The sequence below is a fragment of the Centruroides vittatus genome, unplaced genomic scaffold (assembly GCF_030686945.1).
Source record: "Centruroides vittatus isolate TY-2023 unplaced genomic scaffold, ASM3068694v2 contig_1050, whole genome shotgun sequence".
Taxonomy (NCBI): Eukaryota; Metazoa; Arthropoda; class Arachnida; order Scorpiones; family Buthidae; genus Centruroides; species Centruroides vittatus.
In genome coordinates, this window is record NW_027120679.1 from 866,333 (window position 1) to 884,550 (window position 18,218).

At 31.0% G+C, this 18,218-nt stretch overlaps 1 protein-coding gene across 3 annotated transcripts; it reads right to left on the minus strand.

Moving 5' to 3' along the window:
- Nucleotides 1-328: 328 nt before the first annotated feature.
- LOC136970797 (stimulator of interferon genes protein 3-like) lies at nucleotides 329-12,636 on the minus strand. Of its 3 annotated transcripts, XM_067265259.1 has the most exons (9): nucleotides 12,555-12,636; nucleotides 11,866-12,157; nucleotides 11,644-11,771; nucleotides 7,250-7,422; nucleotides 6,291-6,374; nucleotides 3,562-3,682; nucleotides 903-1,120; nucleotides 640-829; nucleotides 329-564 (listed from the first exon to the last, which is right to left on the minus strand). In XM_067265259.1, exons 3-9 carry the CDS (start codon nucleotides 11,753-11,755, stop codon nucleotides 482-484), a joined length of 981 nt encoding a protein of 326 aa, XP_067121360.1. In that variant the 5' UTR covers nucleotides 11,756-11,771; nucleotides 11,866-12,157; nucleotides 12,555-12,636; the 3' UTR covers nucleotides 329-481. The 3 variants fall into 3 exon arrangements, with proteins under 3 accessions (XP_067121360.1, XP_067121368.1, XP_067121351.1); XM_067265267.1 differs by lacking the exon at nucleotides 12,555-12,636 and having other exon boundaries at nucleotides 11,644-11,682; nucleotides 11,866-12,165; XM_067265250.1 differs by lacking the exon at nucleotides 12,555-12,636 and having other exon boundaries at nucleotides 11,866-12,165.
- Nucleotides 12,637-18,218: the final 5,582 nt, after the last annotated feature.

The following is an 18,218-nucleotide window of genomic DNA, read 5'->3' on the forward strand; positions in this document are numbered from 1 at the left end:
AAAAGAGTTAGTTAGATGAAAGTTGAGACCAGATAGGAAGAGCTTAGGAGGCCTTGATTAACTGTGTACGAACTTCTGGTTTGGACCAGAAGTCATGTCATTTCAATTCAAAAATTTTCTCCAGAATGGAGTTAATAGATGTTCAGCATGACTCTATTGTTAACAGGAAAATTATGATATACAGGAACATGACACTACTAATTGAGAGCATATATTTTAAATTAAATATAAATTAATTAATATAAATTAAAAAATTGCAGCACAGCATTGTGACAATGTCACAATAAATAATTGTTCATATATATTAAAGTGCTGCTGCTGAAAAAATGTGAATGGTGTGATTTATTATAAAAACTAGCAGGTAGGCCTGGCATTTCTTGGGCAAAAGTAACGATAGCAAAGATTAAGATTATTACGTTATAGTAAACCTTACCCGTTTTCACAGAATGCAAGAATTTGGCAAGTAAGGCAGTTAAATATATTAACCAGCTGCTCGTGCTGTTTGTAGTTCATCATCTTTAATTGATAAAAGAATAAGTTCAGATAGAGATAAATCTTCCTCATCTAAAAAATATAAATATAAATTTTTCATTTAGCATGTAAGATTTTATCACATAAAACAAGAAATATTATAATTACCATTATATGAGAGAAGCAAGCAATTATTCACACAATCCATATCATTATTAATTAAATGCTGCAAAGTTTTTTGGAATAATATATATTGCTCTCTCCTTGTGTCTGCATTGAGGTTATATTTGACTCCTATATAAGACATCTGATGAAAAGTATTTATTGGAGGAGCATACTCAGCTACAAATCGAATACCCTATAACATTTTTTTCATGTTAAATTATAAATTTCTTAAAATTCAAATTTAAAAATCAGATAATAAATATTACCTCATTTATCACATAAACTGTATTTTTATACTTTCTCTGATTTCCACATACATCAATTTTAAGTGTACGCAATTTACATGCCCAATGTATATTTGGTGTACATTTCACATTTGTCAGTGTATCGAATGTTTTACAGCTTTTTGGTAATAATATGATAAGTTTTGAAAAAATTTTAACTCCTTGTTTTTGTTCATATTCTTTTAATCTTTCCTGCCAACCTGCAACAATAATAACAATAATAAAATACAGTGGGTGATCGGTTAACAAACAGTTCGGATTACGAACAAATTGGATAACGAACACTTTCGCGAAAGATTTGTTCAGACAACGAACATATGTTTGGATAATGAACACTTTACAGAACAAACACAAGAAGAACTGACATAAAATAATGAACACTGATTGGTCTTCCCTTGTCTTCAGGCAACAATTCGAAACTTTTCGAAGCGTGGGAGACGTCGACATCGACGCTCAATCCGGTATATACTGATCGGATAGTATTCCTCCAAACTTTGAAACATTCCCTTGTAATTCCAGCCTTTTATTTTTCTGACAGAAACAATTCATTTATAGTATTCGCAAGACTGTCAGGTGGGCACTCATTAAGCTTTGCATCAGTTTTTATTTTTGAAAGGTGAGAGTATAATAGCAAAGGTAGAGTGAACAGATGTCTGATGTTGCTGGGCAGTATGGCTTGAACAGGTCTACAGTAGGCCGAAGTTCAATCTTATCTAAGAAAGATACAGTATAATCAAGAAGACTCAAGCAGCTAAAGGAGTACCAAACATCACATCTGAGAAATAAAGAACATTGAAGATCTCATAATGGAACCTGCAACTGATCTGATGACAGAACTCTTGAATGAAGAACACCAAAAAGTCAGAACATTGGTGGAATCAAGCTCAACATTCCGAATGCCATTGTCAAACTTCTAGGCTTACAGGAAGGTGGCGGTGAACATCCGACATTCACATTTTCACAATGAAAACATCGGCCGCAACCTCTCTAATAATACTCAGAAACGACAACACCAAAGACCATTCACACACCTTTCAATACTTAACAAAATACTTCATGCATCATAAAATGTGCCATCACATAGAACAACACAACATTCTCAAAGGTAAACTAAAAGGCTGTCATAGAAACCATATGGATAGAAACCAACTTACTCATAAAATCAGTCATTTTACGGCAAGCACAAACAACACAGAAGCCTACCTGTAGTGTATGTAGAATATAGAAAGGCACTTGACAGTATCCCACTCATGATTAAAGCTTACTATCCTACACAATATATCCAAAACTCTTAGAAAACACAATGAAACACTGGAGAACTACACTACATCTACAGTTTTTTTCTTCAGAATTCACAACATGCATTAAAACAAACCAAATACACATTAGGTGAGACATTCTCCAGAGAGTCTTTTGTTTCGTCTGGCCTTAAACCCTCTATTCAATAGGTATACATATACAACACTAATACAGATACATCAAATACAACAGAACAAAACAATACACATCTCATCTTGGATAATATTAAACTCTACACATCCATATAAGCATAGCTGAAAATCATCTATTAGAAGTTATACACACACTTGTTCTAATGACATTTGATGTAGACAAATGCAGAACACTTCACAAAGAAAAAAAATCCTGAAAGGTGATTTTGTACTTGGAGACATCATTTAATCCATGGACAAGGGCAAATATTTAGGATTCCAACAAGTCAAACTCACAAAATATAAATAAATAAAACAAAGACTAACAAAATAATACAACAGCAGATTAAACTCAATACTGACTTAATAACAGCTGAATGCAAAACATACATTTAAAGCTATCAACACACATGGTCATCTTGTTCTGATGTATTCATTGGACATACATAAAAATAGAACAATTCCAAAGGAAAACACAACAAATACCATCCTAAGTCATCCATAAAAAAGACTGACTCTTCCTTGTAAAGAAAGAAGATGAGACCTCAAATATTTTAAACTACACTACAAACACACACTGACACAAGTTTTTTTTCTACAGAAAAATTACACAGAGCTATAACTCTTGCAGATAAAAACAGTGCACCATTAAACTTACAATACCGGCCTGGATACAATACACAAAATGCACAGACACTATTAGGCAGTCTTGCATTTGAGAGCTCCATGGTAGGCACCTCAATGATCTCAGTAACGTATTGAAATAACTTTTGAAATCTTTCAAAATAATACTTTATTACTGAACTCTTGTTCTAGTGTTTATTTTTAAGAAGTCTCAAGAAAAATAAATAAATTAGTCTGTGTATTAAACAAAATAATGTTTAATGTTTCAGAAATTACATATATAAGGCACTAAATGATTCAAAGCATCAAAGACACTGGAATGCTGATTTCTAAATATTTAACAAACTGCTCTCAAGAAATAAAATTTAGTGCAATGAAAATACCATATAAAAATTCTAAACTAGAATATTATTTAAACTATTTATTTGCACATATTCATGACAAAGATTCTAACAAAAACTTAACTGTTTTCTTGTGTAATTGATTAAAATTTGCATGATGTAAACATGATTTTATAAAGCATTAATAAAATATCAATTATTATACTTCATTAATGTACTCAATCATAGCATAAAAAAGTAACTCACTTTGTTCTTTTTGTGACATTAACACTTTCAAGTATCCATGGAAATAAGCTTGTGCAGCTCCACATCCAATGTTAATATCATTATTTTCTAATATTGTACTAAATTCTATTTTATTAGGTTGCTAAAAATAAAAATAATTTAAGAATTTTTAAAATTTTTGAATGTTATCAAATTAAAATATATGGACAATTGATTTTTTATTAAATGAAATACAAATAATTTTAAATGTATCAATAGTTTGTTTTTCTTATTGTTTTAATAGGCAAGATTAATATTACTCTACATTATAAAATACAATAAAAAAAATTATGTTCAATTGGTATTTATGAAATAAAGCCCATGCAATAGCTTTATTTCTTCAATTCTATTGCAAATGAAAAGAAATACGTAAAAATAAAAAAAAGAGAAGTTAAAAATTACCTATTCTCTAAGATTTGCCTTTTTTCTTTTTAGCTCAATGGTGTTTAAAATAAAAGTGAAAGATTTTTGAAAATCTTCAGAAAAAAACATTTGAAATAGTTAATACAAATAGTGAAAAATAAGTGTCATAAATATTTAAAATCAAATATAATCTGGATAAAACACTATCATTATCAAATTAATAACTGTAATTAAAACTACAGTATATATACAAGGCCCAGACATTTTTAAGATGGCAAATACTTCTAGAAGTTATATAAGACAAACTTCTATGTTATGGGAAATGACTATGTACTTTGCATTCAGGCAAAAGTCCTTTTGCTTCTGCCTGTAGATTTTGAATTTTTCCCTAATCCAAAAAAAATCAAAATTTATAGGCAGGATGAAGGGTTTGTGTCTAAAGGCAAAGTACTGTACATAGATTCACTTCCATAGCATAGAATTACTGTATATCATATATAACTTCTAGAAGTATTTATCTTAAAAATGTCCAGGCCTTGTACAGTACATATGCTGTAATTTTAATTAGTTATTAATTTGATAATGATAGTGTTTTATCCTGGATTATATTTGATTTTATATATTTATACACTAATAAGGAATAAATATAAACTATTTCAAATTTTTAATTTGAATATTATGTTGGAATGTTTTCTGATTTTCAAATGTGTGCATTTCACGAAGATTTTCAGAAATTTTTAGATTTTTGAACATTAGACTTTCAGAAATCTTTCAGTTCTGGTGTTAAACTTTTTAAATTTTGGCAAATAAAGTAAATCATCATTTAGACATAATGATATTTAAAATCTCATTTTCTTTAACAATATTAATAATGGTCATCCTACTTTTGATTTGAATAATAGCAGTGATCTTTTGTGAAAAGTTTTTGGCCCATTAAGACTAATATGATGATGAAATTTTTCATAAGCTTTCTTCAATATGCCCTAAAACCTTCAATATAGATCATCCTTGCATATAAGCTGCAAAAGCCAAAGTTGTAAAGGAAAGTTAACATTTTTGTGGATAAGCTGTTCTTGACAGTGACCTATAGCCAAGATATTAAGTAAAACTCCAAAATAAAAACCAATATGAAAGAAACAGCATCAGGAATAACATTGCCAAATGAACTTCCAGATATTTACTGGGCATTATTCAAGGCTAATTTAATGGTTAGCTATAAAACAATTTGGTTTTAGTTAGATAACCACCTACCTATAGCCAAACTGCTTTATTACAAGGTGGACCATTCTAATCAATCCAGTGGAATAACTTGAAATTTTCTCATCCTACAAAGGAAAAAAATCATTGAATCAAAAATGCTAGATTTCAAAAGGGCCACAAGATGGGCTATCAGTTTTGTTATAGATGGCACTAGAATCAGTGAAAATGGGGTTAACTTAATTTTATTAAATGAGAATCCCCACTTTTTATTACATATTATGATTCTACATCAAAAATAAACCTTTATCTAAAACATTTTTTCAAAATATGCATTAATCAGAACTTATGAATGTTTGAAGTTTTATGTGGCCATTACATCGTACATATGTGAATTTGTGGATGTCCGTGAATGTCACTGAAAAAAAGGAAGAAAAATGTTAAAAAAAGTCATTACGAAAAACTATTATTATTTGGTGGAATTATTCTTTTTTCCAAATAATGATCAAATAGTTCTGTACTAGTTCATTATTTGAACTAGTACAGAACTTGTATCATAGCAGGTTAAAGCTATCAAACTTGTAATAAAGAGAATATGTTTATCTTGATTCCACCAAATAATAATAGCTTTCTTATAACTTTTTTAGTATTTTCCTTCCTTTTTTCAGTGAAATCCACAGATTCATGCTTGTACAATGTGGTGGCTACACAAAACTTCACACAAAATTTCTGATTAGTACATCATCTGAAAAAATGTTTTAGATAAAAGATTGTTTATTTTTGATGTAGACTCACAATATACAGTAAAAGGAGAGGGTGCCCATTTAAGAAAATGAAGTTGACCCCATTTTCGCCAATTCTAGTGCCATCTATGATGAAACTGACAGACCCATTTGTGGCCCTCTTTAAGTTTAATATTTTTGATTTAATGACTTTTTTGTACGATACTTATTTTTCAAGTTATTCCACTGGATTAATTAAAATGGTCCAACCAGTATAATTGTTACATTACAGATAGTAACAATAGTCACTATTTATCATCCATATTCTATAATTATATATATAGTTTGTGTGTGTAATATTCTCTAGTTTTTTCATGAAACAATACATCTTATGAGAAAAAGTTACAAAGTAAAATTTTAAAAACTTACTTGAAGAAATAAATAAATTCCAACAACAAATATTCCAACACAAAGAAATACATCAAATGCAGCTTTGTAGTAAACCATGAACAACTAGAAAATTTTAAATAAATTTAAGAAATAATTGAAGGTATTTTTGATTATTATAAATTATGTACAAGGTGTGTCTGAAAAGTTCAGTGAATGGTCTCATAAAATAAAGGAAACAAGAGATACAAACAAAATACTTTTACTGGCATTCAATGTAATTGCCATTAGCGACAACACACATTTGACATCTGTTGTACAGCTGCTGGAAGCTGTGAGCAAACACTTCTTTCGGTATTGTACGAAGCACCGTTGTCACAAGCACCGTTTTGGCTCAAGACCATATAATGAAAAAGGAAACATTATTAAAAGAAAAAGACCAATACCTAAATTAAATATAAATACTCCAACAAAAAAATTTGTTTGACATTTTCATGATAAAATTTACAAAGACATAAAATGGCTTTGTGGATGCATAAAAATGCAAAAATTGTTTTGTTGGCCTTGCCTGCTATTTTCAATAAAATGTGTGGTGGTCTACCACGTCTACCACGTTGTTGGATCTGCACAATGTCGGAAAAGCGTAGGCCTTTCAGGTGGGGAACAAGAAGAAATCTGCAGGTGCCAGATCTAGAGAATATGGACAGTGTTGAAGAACTGTCACCTGGCGTGTAGCGAGGAAGTGCCGTAATGTTTACGCATTGCTCCATTTCGCAGTGACGCTCCTTCTCACACTGACTGCATTGCATTGTTTGCTGCGTGCACTTCTGTTTAACTGTCATGATTTCGATGCTAAGGGGCACTAGTTGGCAAGTTTCTCACTGTGTCTGCGCGAGTGCAACATCCTAACCAGCACAGTTATTCAACTATGGAACCATTCACCAAACTTTTCAGACGCACCTTGTATATCAAAATTATTATTGATTTTTATAAATAATTACCACACTAAATATTCCTAAAAAAATCCATAATTTGTTAACTTGAAATTTCTTAACAATGTTAAAAACATTTTTATCAATATAAAAACAGGAACATTTGAATTCTCGTATCCAGAATGAAAACATTTTTATCAATATTGAAAAAGAAAGAACAGATGTCACTTGTAAAATTAAAACTGTAAAAAAAATAATAGAAATAATAATCAGTTTTATATATATTCATTATAAAATGAATTACAATAAAAAATATAATTTATTTTGTTTAATATAAATCAAAAGAAAATAATTTCTCATAAAGAAATACATGGAACAAAAAAATTCTATATTTATGATTTTCTTTAATAGTTTAATGTTAGGATGTTAGGTGATACATCCCAGGGATACATCAAACAGATATACAATCTACACAGTGGATCTACCATATGTAGATAAGTGGAACAAATGATGCAGATGGGGAGTTCAAGGAAGCAATTGTACCCCCTGTTATTAATATTCATTTTTTTAACAATTGAAATTTGTTTACATGTAAGTGTAAAAGTAAAATAAAGCAAGTCAATGCATAAATATAAATTTAAACTGTATAACCTGTAGTTTTCAAATATTTAGTAACATAATAAAATATGATTTTTGCCTTTCATATTCTGATGAAACTAACAACTCAAATTGTATTTATGATTTGTTCAATGATTTATGGACTTAATTTATGAACAGTCCCTTAGTGTCCTCAGGACAGAAAGAATCAAAAATAAAATAAACAGCAAGAGTTATCAATTTTCCCCAGCAAAATTTGGTGATGTCATTTGTTATCATGTTTTATTAAAAATTTTTTTATATTTTTAACTATTAAAAATGGCATAAAGCTTAATTTTGAAGGTGGGGATGGATTTTATAAAAAATTGTACATGCTAGTAATGAGTAAAATCATCATCTATAAGGGGATGCATAAAAAAACATGTACAGTTCTTATACAATGTTAAAAAATTAACTGTTACTCTGGCAACATCATTTACTTAAAAGCTTAACTAAACCAATCTCTAGTCAAGTACAGTGGGGACTGAGACTGATTTGACTGAAAAGTTGTAAATTTTGGAAATTTCCGTAGACACCTGGTCCTAAAATGAATTAACTAGAAAACAAATGACAGACAATCTATTAAGTTTAACATATTTAGATTTTTACAGCTATGGTGAAAAACGTTTAAAATTTACAACAACCCTGTTGCATCCTTTGAGGTATACTAGTGATACGACAAAAGAGGCATCTGACATCAACCAATATTGGTATCCTCGGGATTTGGCAGTCTGCGTGCATGCACGCACTGCACACCTACCAGAACCGTCTCCGATTCCATCCATTAGCCAATTGTAGGGAGCTATTTGACTAAGTGGATTGTTTTAAGATTTAAAAAGTAAAGAAGATTTTATGTTATTTTTATGTACGTTTCTTTACATAGCTATATTTAATTATAACTTTCTTTAAAAGTATATTCATACAATTGAAGAATATTTTGTACCAGGTATCCACCATACATTTTATTTCACCAAGTAAGTTTTTATAATTTTATTTTTAATTTTAGCCCTTATATCATGGTTAGCAATTCAAAATGTAATTGCGATATTGAAAATTTATTTTAAAAAAGTTTTGGCTCAAGACCATATAATGAAAAAGAAATCATTATTAAAAGAGAAACCAATGCTTAAATTAAATATAAATATTTCAACACAAAAAATTTGTTTGACATTTTCACGATAAAATTTACGAAGACATAAAATGGCTTTGTGGGTGCATAAAAATGCAAAAATTGTTTTGTTGGCCTTGCCTACTATTTTCAAATGAAATTAGTGTGTAGATTAAGAATGGCTTTGACGATTTAAATAATTTAAGTAAAGCTGGCAAAAGACAAAAATCGTAAATGTCACATCGATTCTTTCGTAAAATTGAAGCAATTTGGAAATGAAAGCAGAATAAAATTTAACATTAGTAAATAATATAAAACAAATATTGAAAATTATAACAAGATAGTTACAGCTAATAGATACATTATATCTAAATTAATAGATGTTATATGTTTTTTATCAAAGCAAGAATTGGCATTTAGACAGCATAGGGAATCTATTGAATTTGTTTATTTATTAATTAATAGTCAGATAATCTATTAAAAATACATTTAGAGAAGTCTATGGTTTTTACTGGCTTATCAAACAAATTAATATGAATGGGCCCTAGACCAGAGATTCTTAACAGGGGGGCTGTGGCCCTCTGGGGGTCCATAAGAAGTTTGCTGGGGGACCGCCAAACTATGCAAAATTTCCTTCAGAATATAATAGAAAGAAAATTGATGTATAACTGAATATTGTATTGAAAAGTGAAATAAGAAAGAAAGTTTTCCTATTTAGTTTTTTTATTTCTTCTTACATACAACTTTGTTAGTACAGAAGAAATAAATGCAAATATGTTTCTTACACCACAGTATTTACTTCTTTTATTCCAAAGCAATTTTAAGAAACTATTAATGCTTGGAATTTTAAAATTAATTAGGAAAAATAGTAAGCTTAGTAGGAGGCTTTGAAAATTTAAATATTTTTGCAAAAGATATGCAAAATCTTTACGACAAGTTGTGGGTGTTTTAGTTTTAGTTTAGTTTTAGCATCGACTTTGGATCGATTTATCAACATGTTTCTTATTTTATTTTTTGTTAAAAATTAATGAGTTTTCATGTTTAATTATGAAGTTTGAATGTTATTTAAATAGATAATAAAATAATAAAGTTATGATTTACATTTATTATATAAAAAAATAAAGCAATAATAAAAAAATCAATTTATTATAGATAATTTAACAAATATAAATTATTATTAAAAAAATTATGAAATATTTGGTGGGCCACAAGTATAAAAAGGTTAAGAACCACTGCCCTAGATCATCACTAATGTGCAATTAACTGATTTCCCCTGAAAATCAGTTTCTTACAGAAACACAGCTTCCCTATCATCAAATGTCACGGCACGTCACTGTCCCATTAGCTCCCCACTTCTTTGACCTTTAATCACCAATTTCCCTAATAAATAAACCACCCTGCAAAATTTCAGAAATTTTCGACAAAAAGCATAGTAATTATTATGCTTCAAAGAGGGTGAACAAAATTGTGTTCCACATACAAACATCCATACATACAGAAAAAAACGCTGAATTTTTTTGCATTTCTCAACATTTCAAGATGTTCTGAATCCAAAAATGTAAAAATCTTGGAGAGGTCATTTTTGACTGGTTGCCATACTTTCACTCTGATATATAACAGCCAGAAAAATAAAAATAAAAAAAATTATGATTAACTGATTAAAATATTTATGTTTTTTTAAATGTATCTCAACTAACTGACACCTAAATGCAAATTCCAGCATATAATAAACAAAGAAATTTTAGTGTTCAAACATTTTTGGCCATCTTTTAGAAGCCCTCATCAGGAATGAATGCAGAAAAAACACAAAAACAGTTCTATCCTTTGAAAATTTCTAACTTTTCAAAGGATAGAACTCTGTATAAATTATATAATTTCTTTGTTCACGTATCTAACTTAAAATAACAATACAGTAGAGCATCGATTATCCGACTTAATTGGGGACTGGGATTGGTCGGATAACTGAAAAGTCGGATAACCGAAAAGTATGAAAAAATACATTATTAGTATAGTGTATTAGGCCTGGTTTAAATACTAGCCTCCCTTTCATGGTCAAGCCAGTGCTGCCAGCTAAAACATGCAAAAATTTAACAAAAATAATATTAAAGTAGCCAAGACATAACCAAATATTGTAGCGCCACATCACTAGTGGACATTTGAATTTGCCGACTAGATCCGGTTAATCCGGGGTCGGATAATCGATGCTCTACTGTATTCTTTAACCCCTTTGTAATAACACCTGTTATATCAAATAATAAAGATTGATTGATTGATATTTATCATTATATTTTTTACCTAGTAATTTTTTTATACTTTTTATCATAATTAACGTTATTGGAGATTCTAAGTAGGTCTCTTGTACAGTACTGTACAGTACATAAGTACAGTATATCCCTAGAGGTAACTAAAAGAAAATTGAATATTGAATGCAAATGAGAAAAGATAGAGAAAATTGATCTAAGGAAAAATTTAATCATTATTATAGATTTAGAAAGAAAATATTGATGATTTATGTCAAACTAATAAGATCATTGATTCTTAAATGGCTTCACGAAATTTGAGTAATATGATATGTCACTTAAATCTGTAGTAATAAATAGTTAATCTTATTTTCACTAATGTGTATTAATTTAACCAGGCTTAAATGTTAACACTACAGTACAATAAAACTATTTATACATATTTTTATTTAAAATTTTCTAGTAAGTTAAAAACTCACCTACAACATTGTCTGATGTTATCATTTCCCAGAGTATTCCTGCATATACTATAACTGAAGCAACAATAAGTGATACTATAATCAACAGATTGTGAATTCTTTCATTTTTCATATTTCTGTATTTCAAACTATTATAAACAAACCATTATAGAAAAACAAAATATTGATTAAGTATACTAAACTGAATTTTACAGTAAAATCACAAATAAATATAATCTTTACTTGTTTGTCTTGTTCTATAATGATAAGATTATCGCCAATGCACCTTACTCTCCAAATATAATTTCCCAGAATTTGCAGTTATATCAACGTGCGAGAAATGGGCAATGTCGTGACAGTACACTTAGTCTCCTATTACAGTATACCAAATTGGCAAAAGTGCCCACTTTATTTATTTACAACCTTTAATTATATCATTCTTATAATTCTAATTGCACAGCATAACCATATTGCTACTTATTTGAAGATCAATACTTATTACATAAGTACACATGAAATTTGGCATTTTTGAAATCTGAAAATAAAATTGATAACTTTAACATTTTAATCAATAAATTAATTTTAACATTTAACTAAAAAGATAAAAAGAGTTGCAAAAATTCAAATTACATAGTAAAACGAATGTAATCTATTCAAAAATCATCAAAGAAATTTCTAACATTATAGATAAAGTAAGAAATGAGTTAAAACAAAGCACACTTGAACTGTGTTATAATACATATAACAGATTCCTCATCCATGTGATCTAACTCCTTATAAAAATAAATACTGTATTAATAATCTTTAAATATTCAATTTGTAGGAAAATGTAAAATGTCATAAAATTCAATTTTTTTCAAAATCAAAGTATTTAACACAACTTCTCCATTGCGGAAAAATTGTTAAAGAGAAAAATATTAATACATACATACACAAACACGTGTATTTAATGGATTCATAGCTGCAATTGTGCCTCCATATAATTTATGTTAAAAGACATTAAAAAACATTGCCTATCTTCTTCTTCTACTTTCAGGGTTTAAATGGAGGTTATGGCCATTTGTCGACTTCTAACATTGCCTATCTTTCTCACCCACATTCAATAAACAGATAGACATTTCGTACAGATTGCATCATAGAGGCAACACATTTCTGTAATCGGAGATGACGAGTCACGTGGTCTCATAGGGTGCGTTTACTTCTGAGTTAGCAGTGCTAATTCTGAACACCAGAAGTGACGTCATTAGCACATGCATTCGTGTTTGCTTGTCCGGTTCGAAAGTAAATGCGAACGCTAATAGGAAATATGGCAGTTTCCTGCAAATAATATTGTCAAAGCTGCTATTTTAAATGTTGCGTTACAGATAGAACTACTTGATTCCAAATCAGATGAGGATGATCTTATTGTGGATATAATAGTAGAAAAAATGAAAGAAGAGAAAAGAAAAATAAAGTCAAATAAAAAAGATAGAAACTTTTATTGAAGAGACTGTACCTTTTCATAATCCAACCAATTTTAAACAGCACCTTAGACTTACAAGAGAATCTTTTGAAAGTCTCCTTTAAAAAATAAACCCAATTTTAGACACGAAAAATTACTTCTTCTGGAAGACGACCTGTCTCTCCTCAAAAGCAGCTTTTTATGCTGCCTATGGGCATTGGCAAATCAAGAATCATTCAGGTTTGTTTATACGAAGCAATTTATGAAATTATATGCAGTATATAAGAGAATAGCAGATTATACATAGGCTATATATAATACATATTTAATGCAATTGTTTTACCCAGTGAGTGGATGTGACGTTGCTCTTTTATGGTGTAACTAAACAGTTTAAAATCAACAAATAATTCATATTAAATACAAAACATTTTTCTTTTCTTTCTTTTCTCTAAGGGTATTGGTGATCATTTTAATATGTCTAGACAGCCTGTGTGGAATATTTTTAAATAAGGTTGTTAATTCTCTTAGTGTTAAATGAAAATGAAAAAATAATCTCTTGGTCATCACATAGCAGGATGATGTAAGAATAATGGAATTTTTATACCCAATCTGGTTTTCCTGAAATTAGAGGCTCTATTGATGAAATGCATATGGCTATTAAGACATCAACTGAAGAAGCAGCAGCTTACTTCAGTAGAAATAAGTATTACACTGCCATCACATAATAAACGTGGTAGTTTGTAACGAGAAAATGGTATTCAAATGATGCAATTTCTTGAGAAGTCATTTCCCATATGTAAGTAAAAATTCATTCGAGTATACGAACTTATGTAGTTTTGGATTATTATTAATGCTGTTCATTTCTTTACGATTTATTTAATGCTCTGAACATAACATTTCTGAAGATTCCAAACGCGTATAACGTGAACTTCACTTTTAATCATAAACGAGTCGAACTTAATTTTTTTCACATCTGTTTATGAAAAAAGCTATTGAACCTTACAATAAAAAAAAAGATCATTGTAAACATTTTATACAACAAACAATTGAAAGTAAATTTCAATTGTTTGGGTTTTTCTTTTTCCTGTTTCCTTGAAGAGTGCCAGGACCCATTCACCCCCTCTGGATGTGCCACTGATATTATGGGTTCGACCAGGCCCCCAATGGGACTGCCGAATGATGAGGTGTGGGGCCTGACTTATACAGAACGTCTCATCTCCCGAAAAATTTCTGGGGTTTTTCAACCGGTTCGGATTCGATACCGTCCCTAGTAGGCTGCCACCTTATTAACCACTCGGCCATCCGGTCACCTATCAGGGGATCAGCACATTGTTTGCGTGGAATTTTTTTAGTGGTATTATTGGTGTACGAATTTGTTCTTAATATACAGAGTAAGCATACTTACTATTAGGGTTCCTTAAACGGGATCCCGGATGTTTTTTAACCCGGAAAATTTCTTCTCATCCTGGGAAATCCCGCAAATTTCTTAAAAATTCACTGTTTTTCTTATTTTGTGTTAAGGTTGAGGAAATTTTGCAAGTAGAAAGTATAATTAACTTATAAACTGTCAGAATACATTTGTATTTATTAATTTTAAGCCTGCTTCACTTGACCACTTGACTTAACCACTTGATAAAAATACTTTCTGCCGTTTATTTTTCCAAAAAGAATTCCATTTTCATTACTTTGTACAGAAAGTAATTTTTTCATGGGAGCAGCCATATTCAATTATCGCAAAGCTCGACAACGAACAAGCCAGCACTCCGAACTTACCAATTTCGCTAAACATGACGTCACAAAGTTCTAAAGTAAACGCCAATGAGCGTGGCGCTCGGACGAAAGTATACAGGCTGAGCGTGCTGACAGTGAAATTAGCTCAGAAGTAAACGCACCCTTAGTTTCAATTACACAGTTTCTATTTTTTATAATAAAATTATTTCATATAATGAAGCAATTTTAAAAAATGTATGAAAATTATGATTTATTTATCGTTTTTTTAGTAATTTTTAAAATATAATTCTTACTAATTTGTTTTTTTTAATGTAATTTTACTGTTCTGAATTACACCACAGTCACGTGGTAGTTGTACTCACAGTACGACTCCACGTGACTGTGAGTACACGTGACTGTAATTTGTCTTTTGTCTAATATTCAATGTTTATATTGTAGCTTTAAAAGATGACTATTGTTCATTATTTTTATCAAAATATTTAAAATATACAGTATATTATAAAAGTTATTCTACAGAATATGTAAACTTTCCTTCTTAAATTCTTTTAATCTCAAGATTTTCCAGCTGAATTTTCAGTCTCTTACTCGAAATTTTTGTTTTCTTTTGTATTATTTAATAAAATTATTCATTGCTTTTTAGAAATAATTTAAACGTTTTATATTAGAAAATTTGCAATATTTTATTTTACAATTAACGTTTATCTTTGAAACGTTCCACAAAACCAAACTCAATTTTCTCCATAGGCATCCTTATTTGGTTTTCACGAGATTTTTAAAAAACCTAACTTTGGCGAATACCAAGTTTCTTGCGTAATTTGAGTAAAGTCTTTTGAATTGGTAGTTTAAATCCATCAACAAATTATCATCATCGGTAAAATATTAGTGATCTTTTTGTAGCCTCATTTAACAGATCTGCAATGATTTATTTGAATGTTAGCTAAGAAAAAAAAGATTTATTGAAAATTATACATTTGCAACATTTTTATATACACAGTCTGTTATTGAATGTTTTCTTTTTATAGGTACAGTACAGTACATTTCTGAATTGAGTGTAGTCATAATCCCATGTGCCAGAGACGCACGAGAACAATTTATAAATTCCATGATGTTTTAGACAGTACGACACAGTTAGCTTTAGTTGGTTCTCGACTCCTCTGTGGTTTTCCATTCATAGAAATTTGTCAAATACAGTACATAATATTTTTATTTACTACTGAATGAGCTGTTAAACATAAAACATATTATAATTAATGTCGATCCGAACAAAGACGTACTAAAAGAATTACCGTATTTTACGGACTATAAGACGCACCTGAATTTTGGAGGCAATTTTTCGAAAAAAAAGTGCGTCTTATATTCCGTAAAATACGGTATATGATTTAATATCATTAATATTTACAGTACCATCTACCGGTGGGTCTGCTGAGCGCAGTTTTTTGACCACGAAGCAAATTCATACATTGGCCAGGAACACTCGGTCGGAGGAAAAATTGTGGTCGCTAGCGTTGCTTTCGATAGAAAAAGAGCTTTCAAATGGTAGCGTCGACGACCAGCGACTTTTATGATAAAGTAATTAACGACTTTGCCGAAAAAAATCGCCGAATAGAGTTAGTTTATAAAAAATTAAAAAAACAAGCTTTTTCTATTATTGTTTGTATCGTATCAATTTGTATTATGTATTATTTGTATTTTAGAACTAAAATACATAAATTGTTTATTTTTGTCATTTCCAGTATTTGTTTAAAACTTTTATGGAAATGTGAGGTTCCGGACAGGTCTGACCCAAGGTCCTAGAATATACTAGGACCTTGGGTCTGACCCGTCACGAAAGACGCGAAAAAACGGTTAATTCAGAGAAAAATTTATTAATTAAAAAAAAACATAGGTAAAAGTCGTTTGTAGTCGGACACCCATTGTTTATATCAAACTGCCAGGCAGAAACCATAAATCGCGGAAGGAAGATGTCCTATGATCGGTGGAAGATCGAATTCGTCTTCGATTTTGACTTTTCTCCCGCTCCAGGTAAGAGTCTCGTTACGCTTAGTAACCAGGGACCAACCACTCGGGAAGCGTGATTGAGGGAATGTGACCGATCAAAATGGATGAAAGAAAGAACGGAGATTGATATAATCTCTGACAATCGAGGACACCTGGTACTCGGTTAACGTTTCGAATAACTAAAACGCCGTGTGTCAACGCGCAAAAAAAACAAAAAAAAAAACCAGTTTCTCGTTTATTGTGCCAACCTGTAACCTGTGCCACTTCGGACTTAGACCGTGTCCCCGACTCCAACGGACGAAGTCTCCCCGTGCCTTACAGACTTGTCAACGCCACTATCACGGGGCCACCTTCGATCGACCATTGAAGAACCACATCGACGCTCAGGACGTCCGAACGGCTGATTGTCCTAAAGCAAACTATTTTGTACATAGGATATGTTTAATTTATGTTAAAATAAACTGTTTTTTGTCAGATATTTGTCGTCTTTGTCTCTACAGCCACTACCCATGTACGAATGGACCCTAGACCATTACTGACGCGCACTTAACTGATTGTCCCTGGAAGTCGGCTTCTTACAGAAACACAACTTCCCTATCATCAAATGTCACGGCACGCCACTGCATTTAAGGGAAAACAGATGTTATGTGTTTTTTTCACCTGTAGCCTGGAAGAGTTCGTTTTCGAGATTATAGTACTTCTTTTGCTCTCGAGTATTCTTGATTTGTCTGCCTCGGCTCTTTAATAGCGGCATCGAGCTTATAGCCCGATAATTCGGCAATTCGTTTGTCTTTAATAATTAGGTTTATAAAGAAAAACTTTATACTTGCAGACTTCTTACTCGTTTGTATCGCCCAATTTGCACAACCCAGTGGCGGCCCGCACCCGGCCCCTGGAAAGTGATAGGCCCATGGGACCCCCAAAATCACAAGAGAAAAAAACCCAAAAAATTTTTCACGGCAATCAGAACAAAGCAAGATTTGGCATTTGGATACTCGAGCTAGGGCCCCTATTACACAGGAAAACCAGCAACTCAACTGTAATCTAGTTATACACTATATAAACCACTACACAAAAATATTTTAGTCCGTTTACGTAAACAAAACAGAAAAAATACCTAATTGTGGTCTGAAGACCACGTGTTCTGTTGCCTAACCGGCTCGTAACCAACCCCTTGGGTGGTTCATGGTGTAAAGGAGGGACAGGCCCTCATAGCGTAAAAGCTTCTTGTTGTAAAAGGTAATGGGAGGAGGGGAGATATGTGGTCCGAAGAGCACGTGTTCTATTGCGTGATCCTTGGGTGGGCCGCAGGGTAAAGAAAGGATGGACCGCGTTTTCGATGACAAAAAAAAAAAAAAAACCGGATCAAGGAGGAAGAGAGGGAAATCGCGCATGCTCAACGGAAGAAGAAGGACTTTTTCGGAAG

What these genes read in the sequence shown, in the direction of transcription:
- LOC136970797 (XM_067265259.1), bottom strand. Translation starts at nt 11,755, where the DNA reads ATGAAAAATGAAAGAATTCACAATCTGTTGATTATAGTATCACTTATT. An exon ending in AATGTCACAAAAAGAACAAA is followed by an intron (nt 1,121 to 3,561) that starts GTGAGTTACTTT and finishes TTATTGTTGCAG; the next exon opens with GTTGGCAGGAAAGATTAAAA. An exon ending in CAGTTTATGTGATAAATGAG is followed by an intron (nt 830 to 902) that starts GTAATATTTATT and finishes AAAATGTTATAG; the next exon opens with GGTATTCGATTTGTAGCTGA.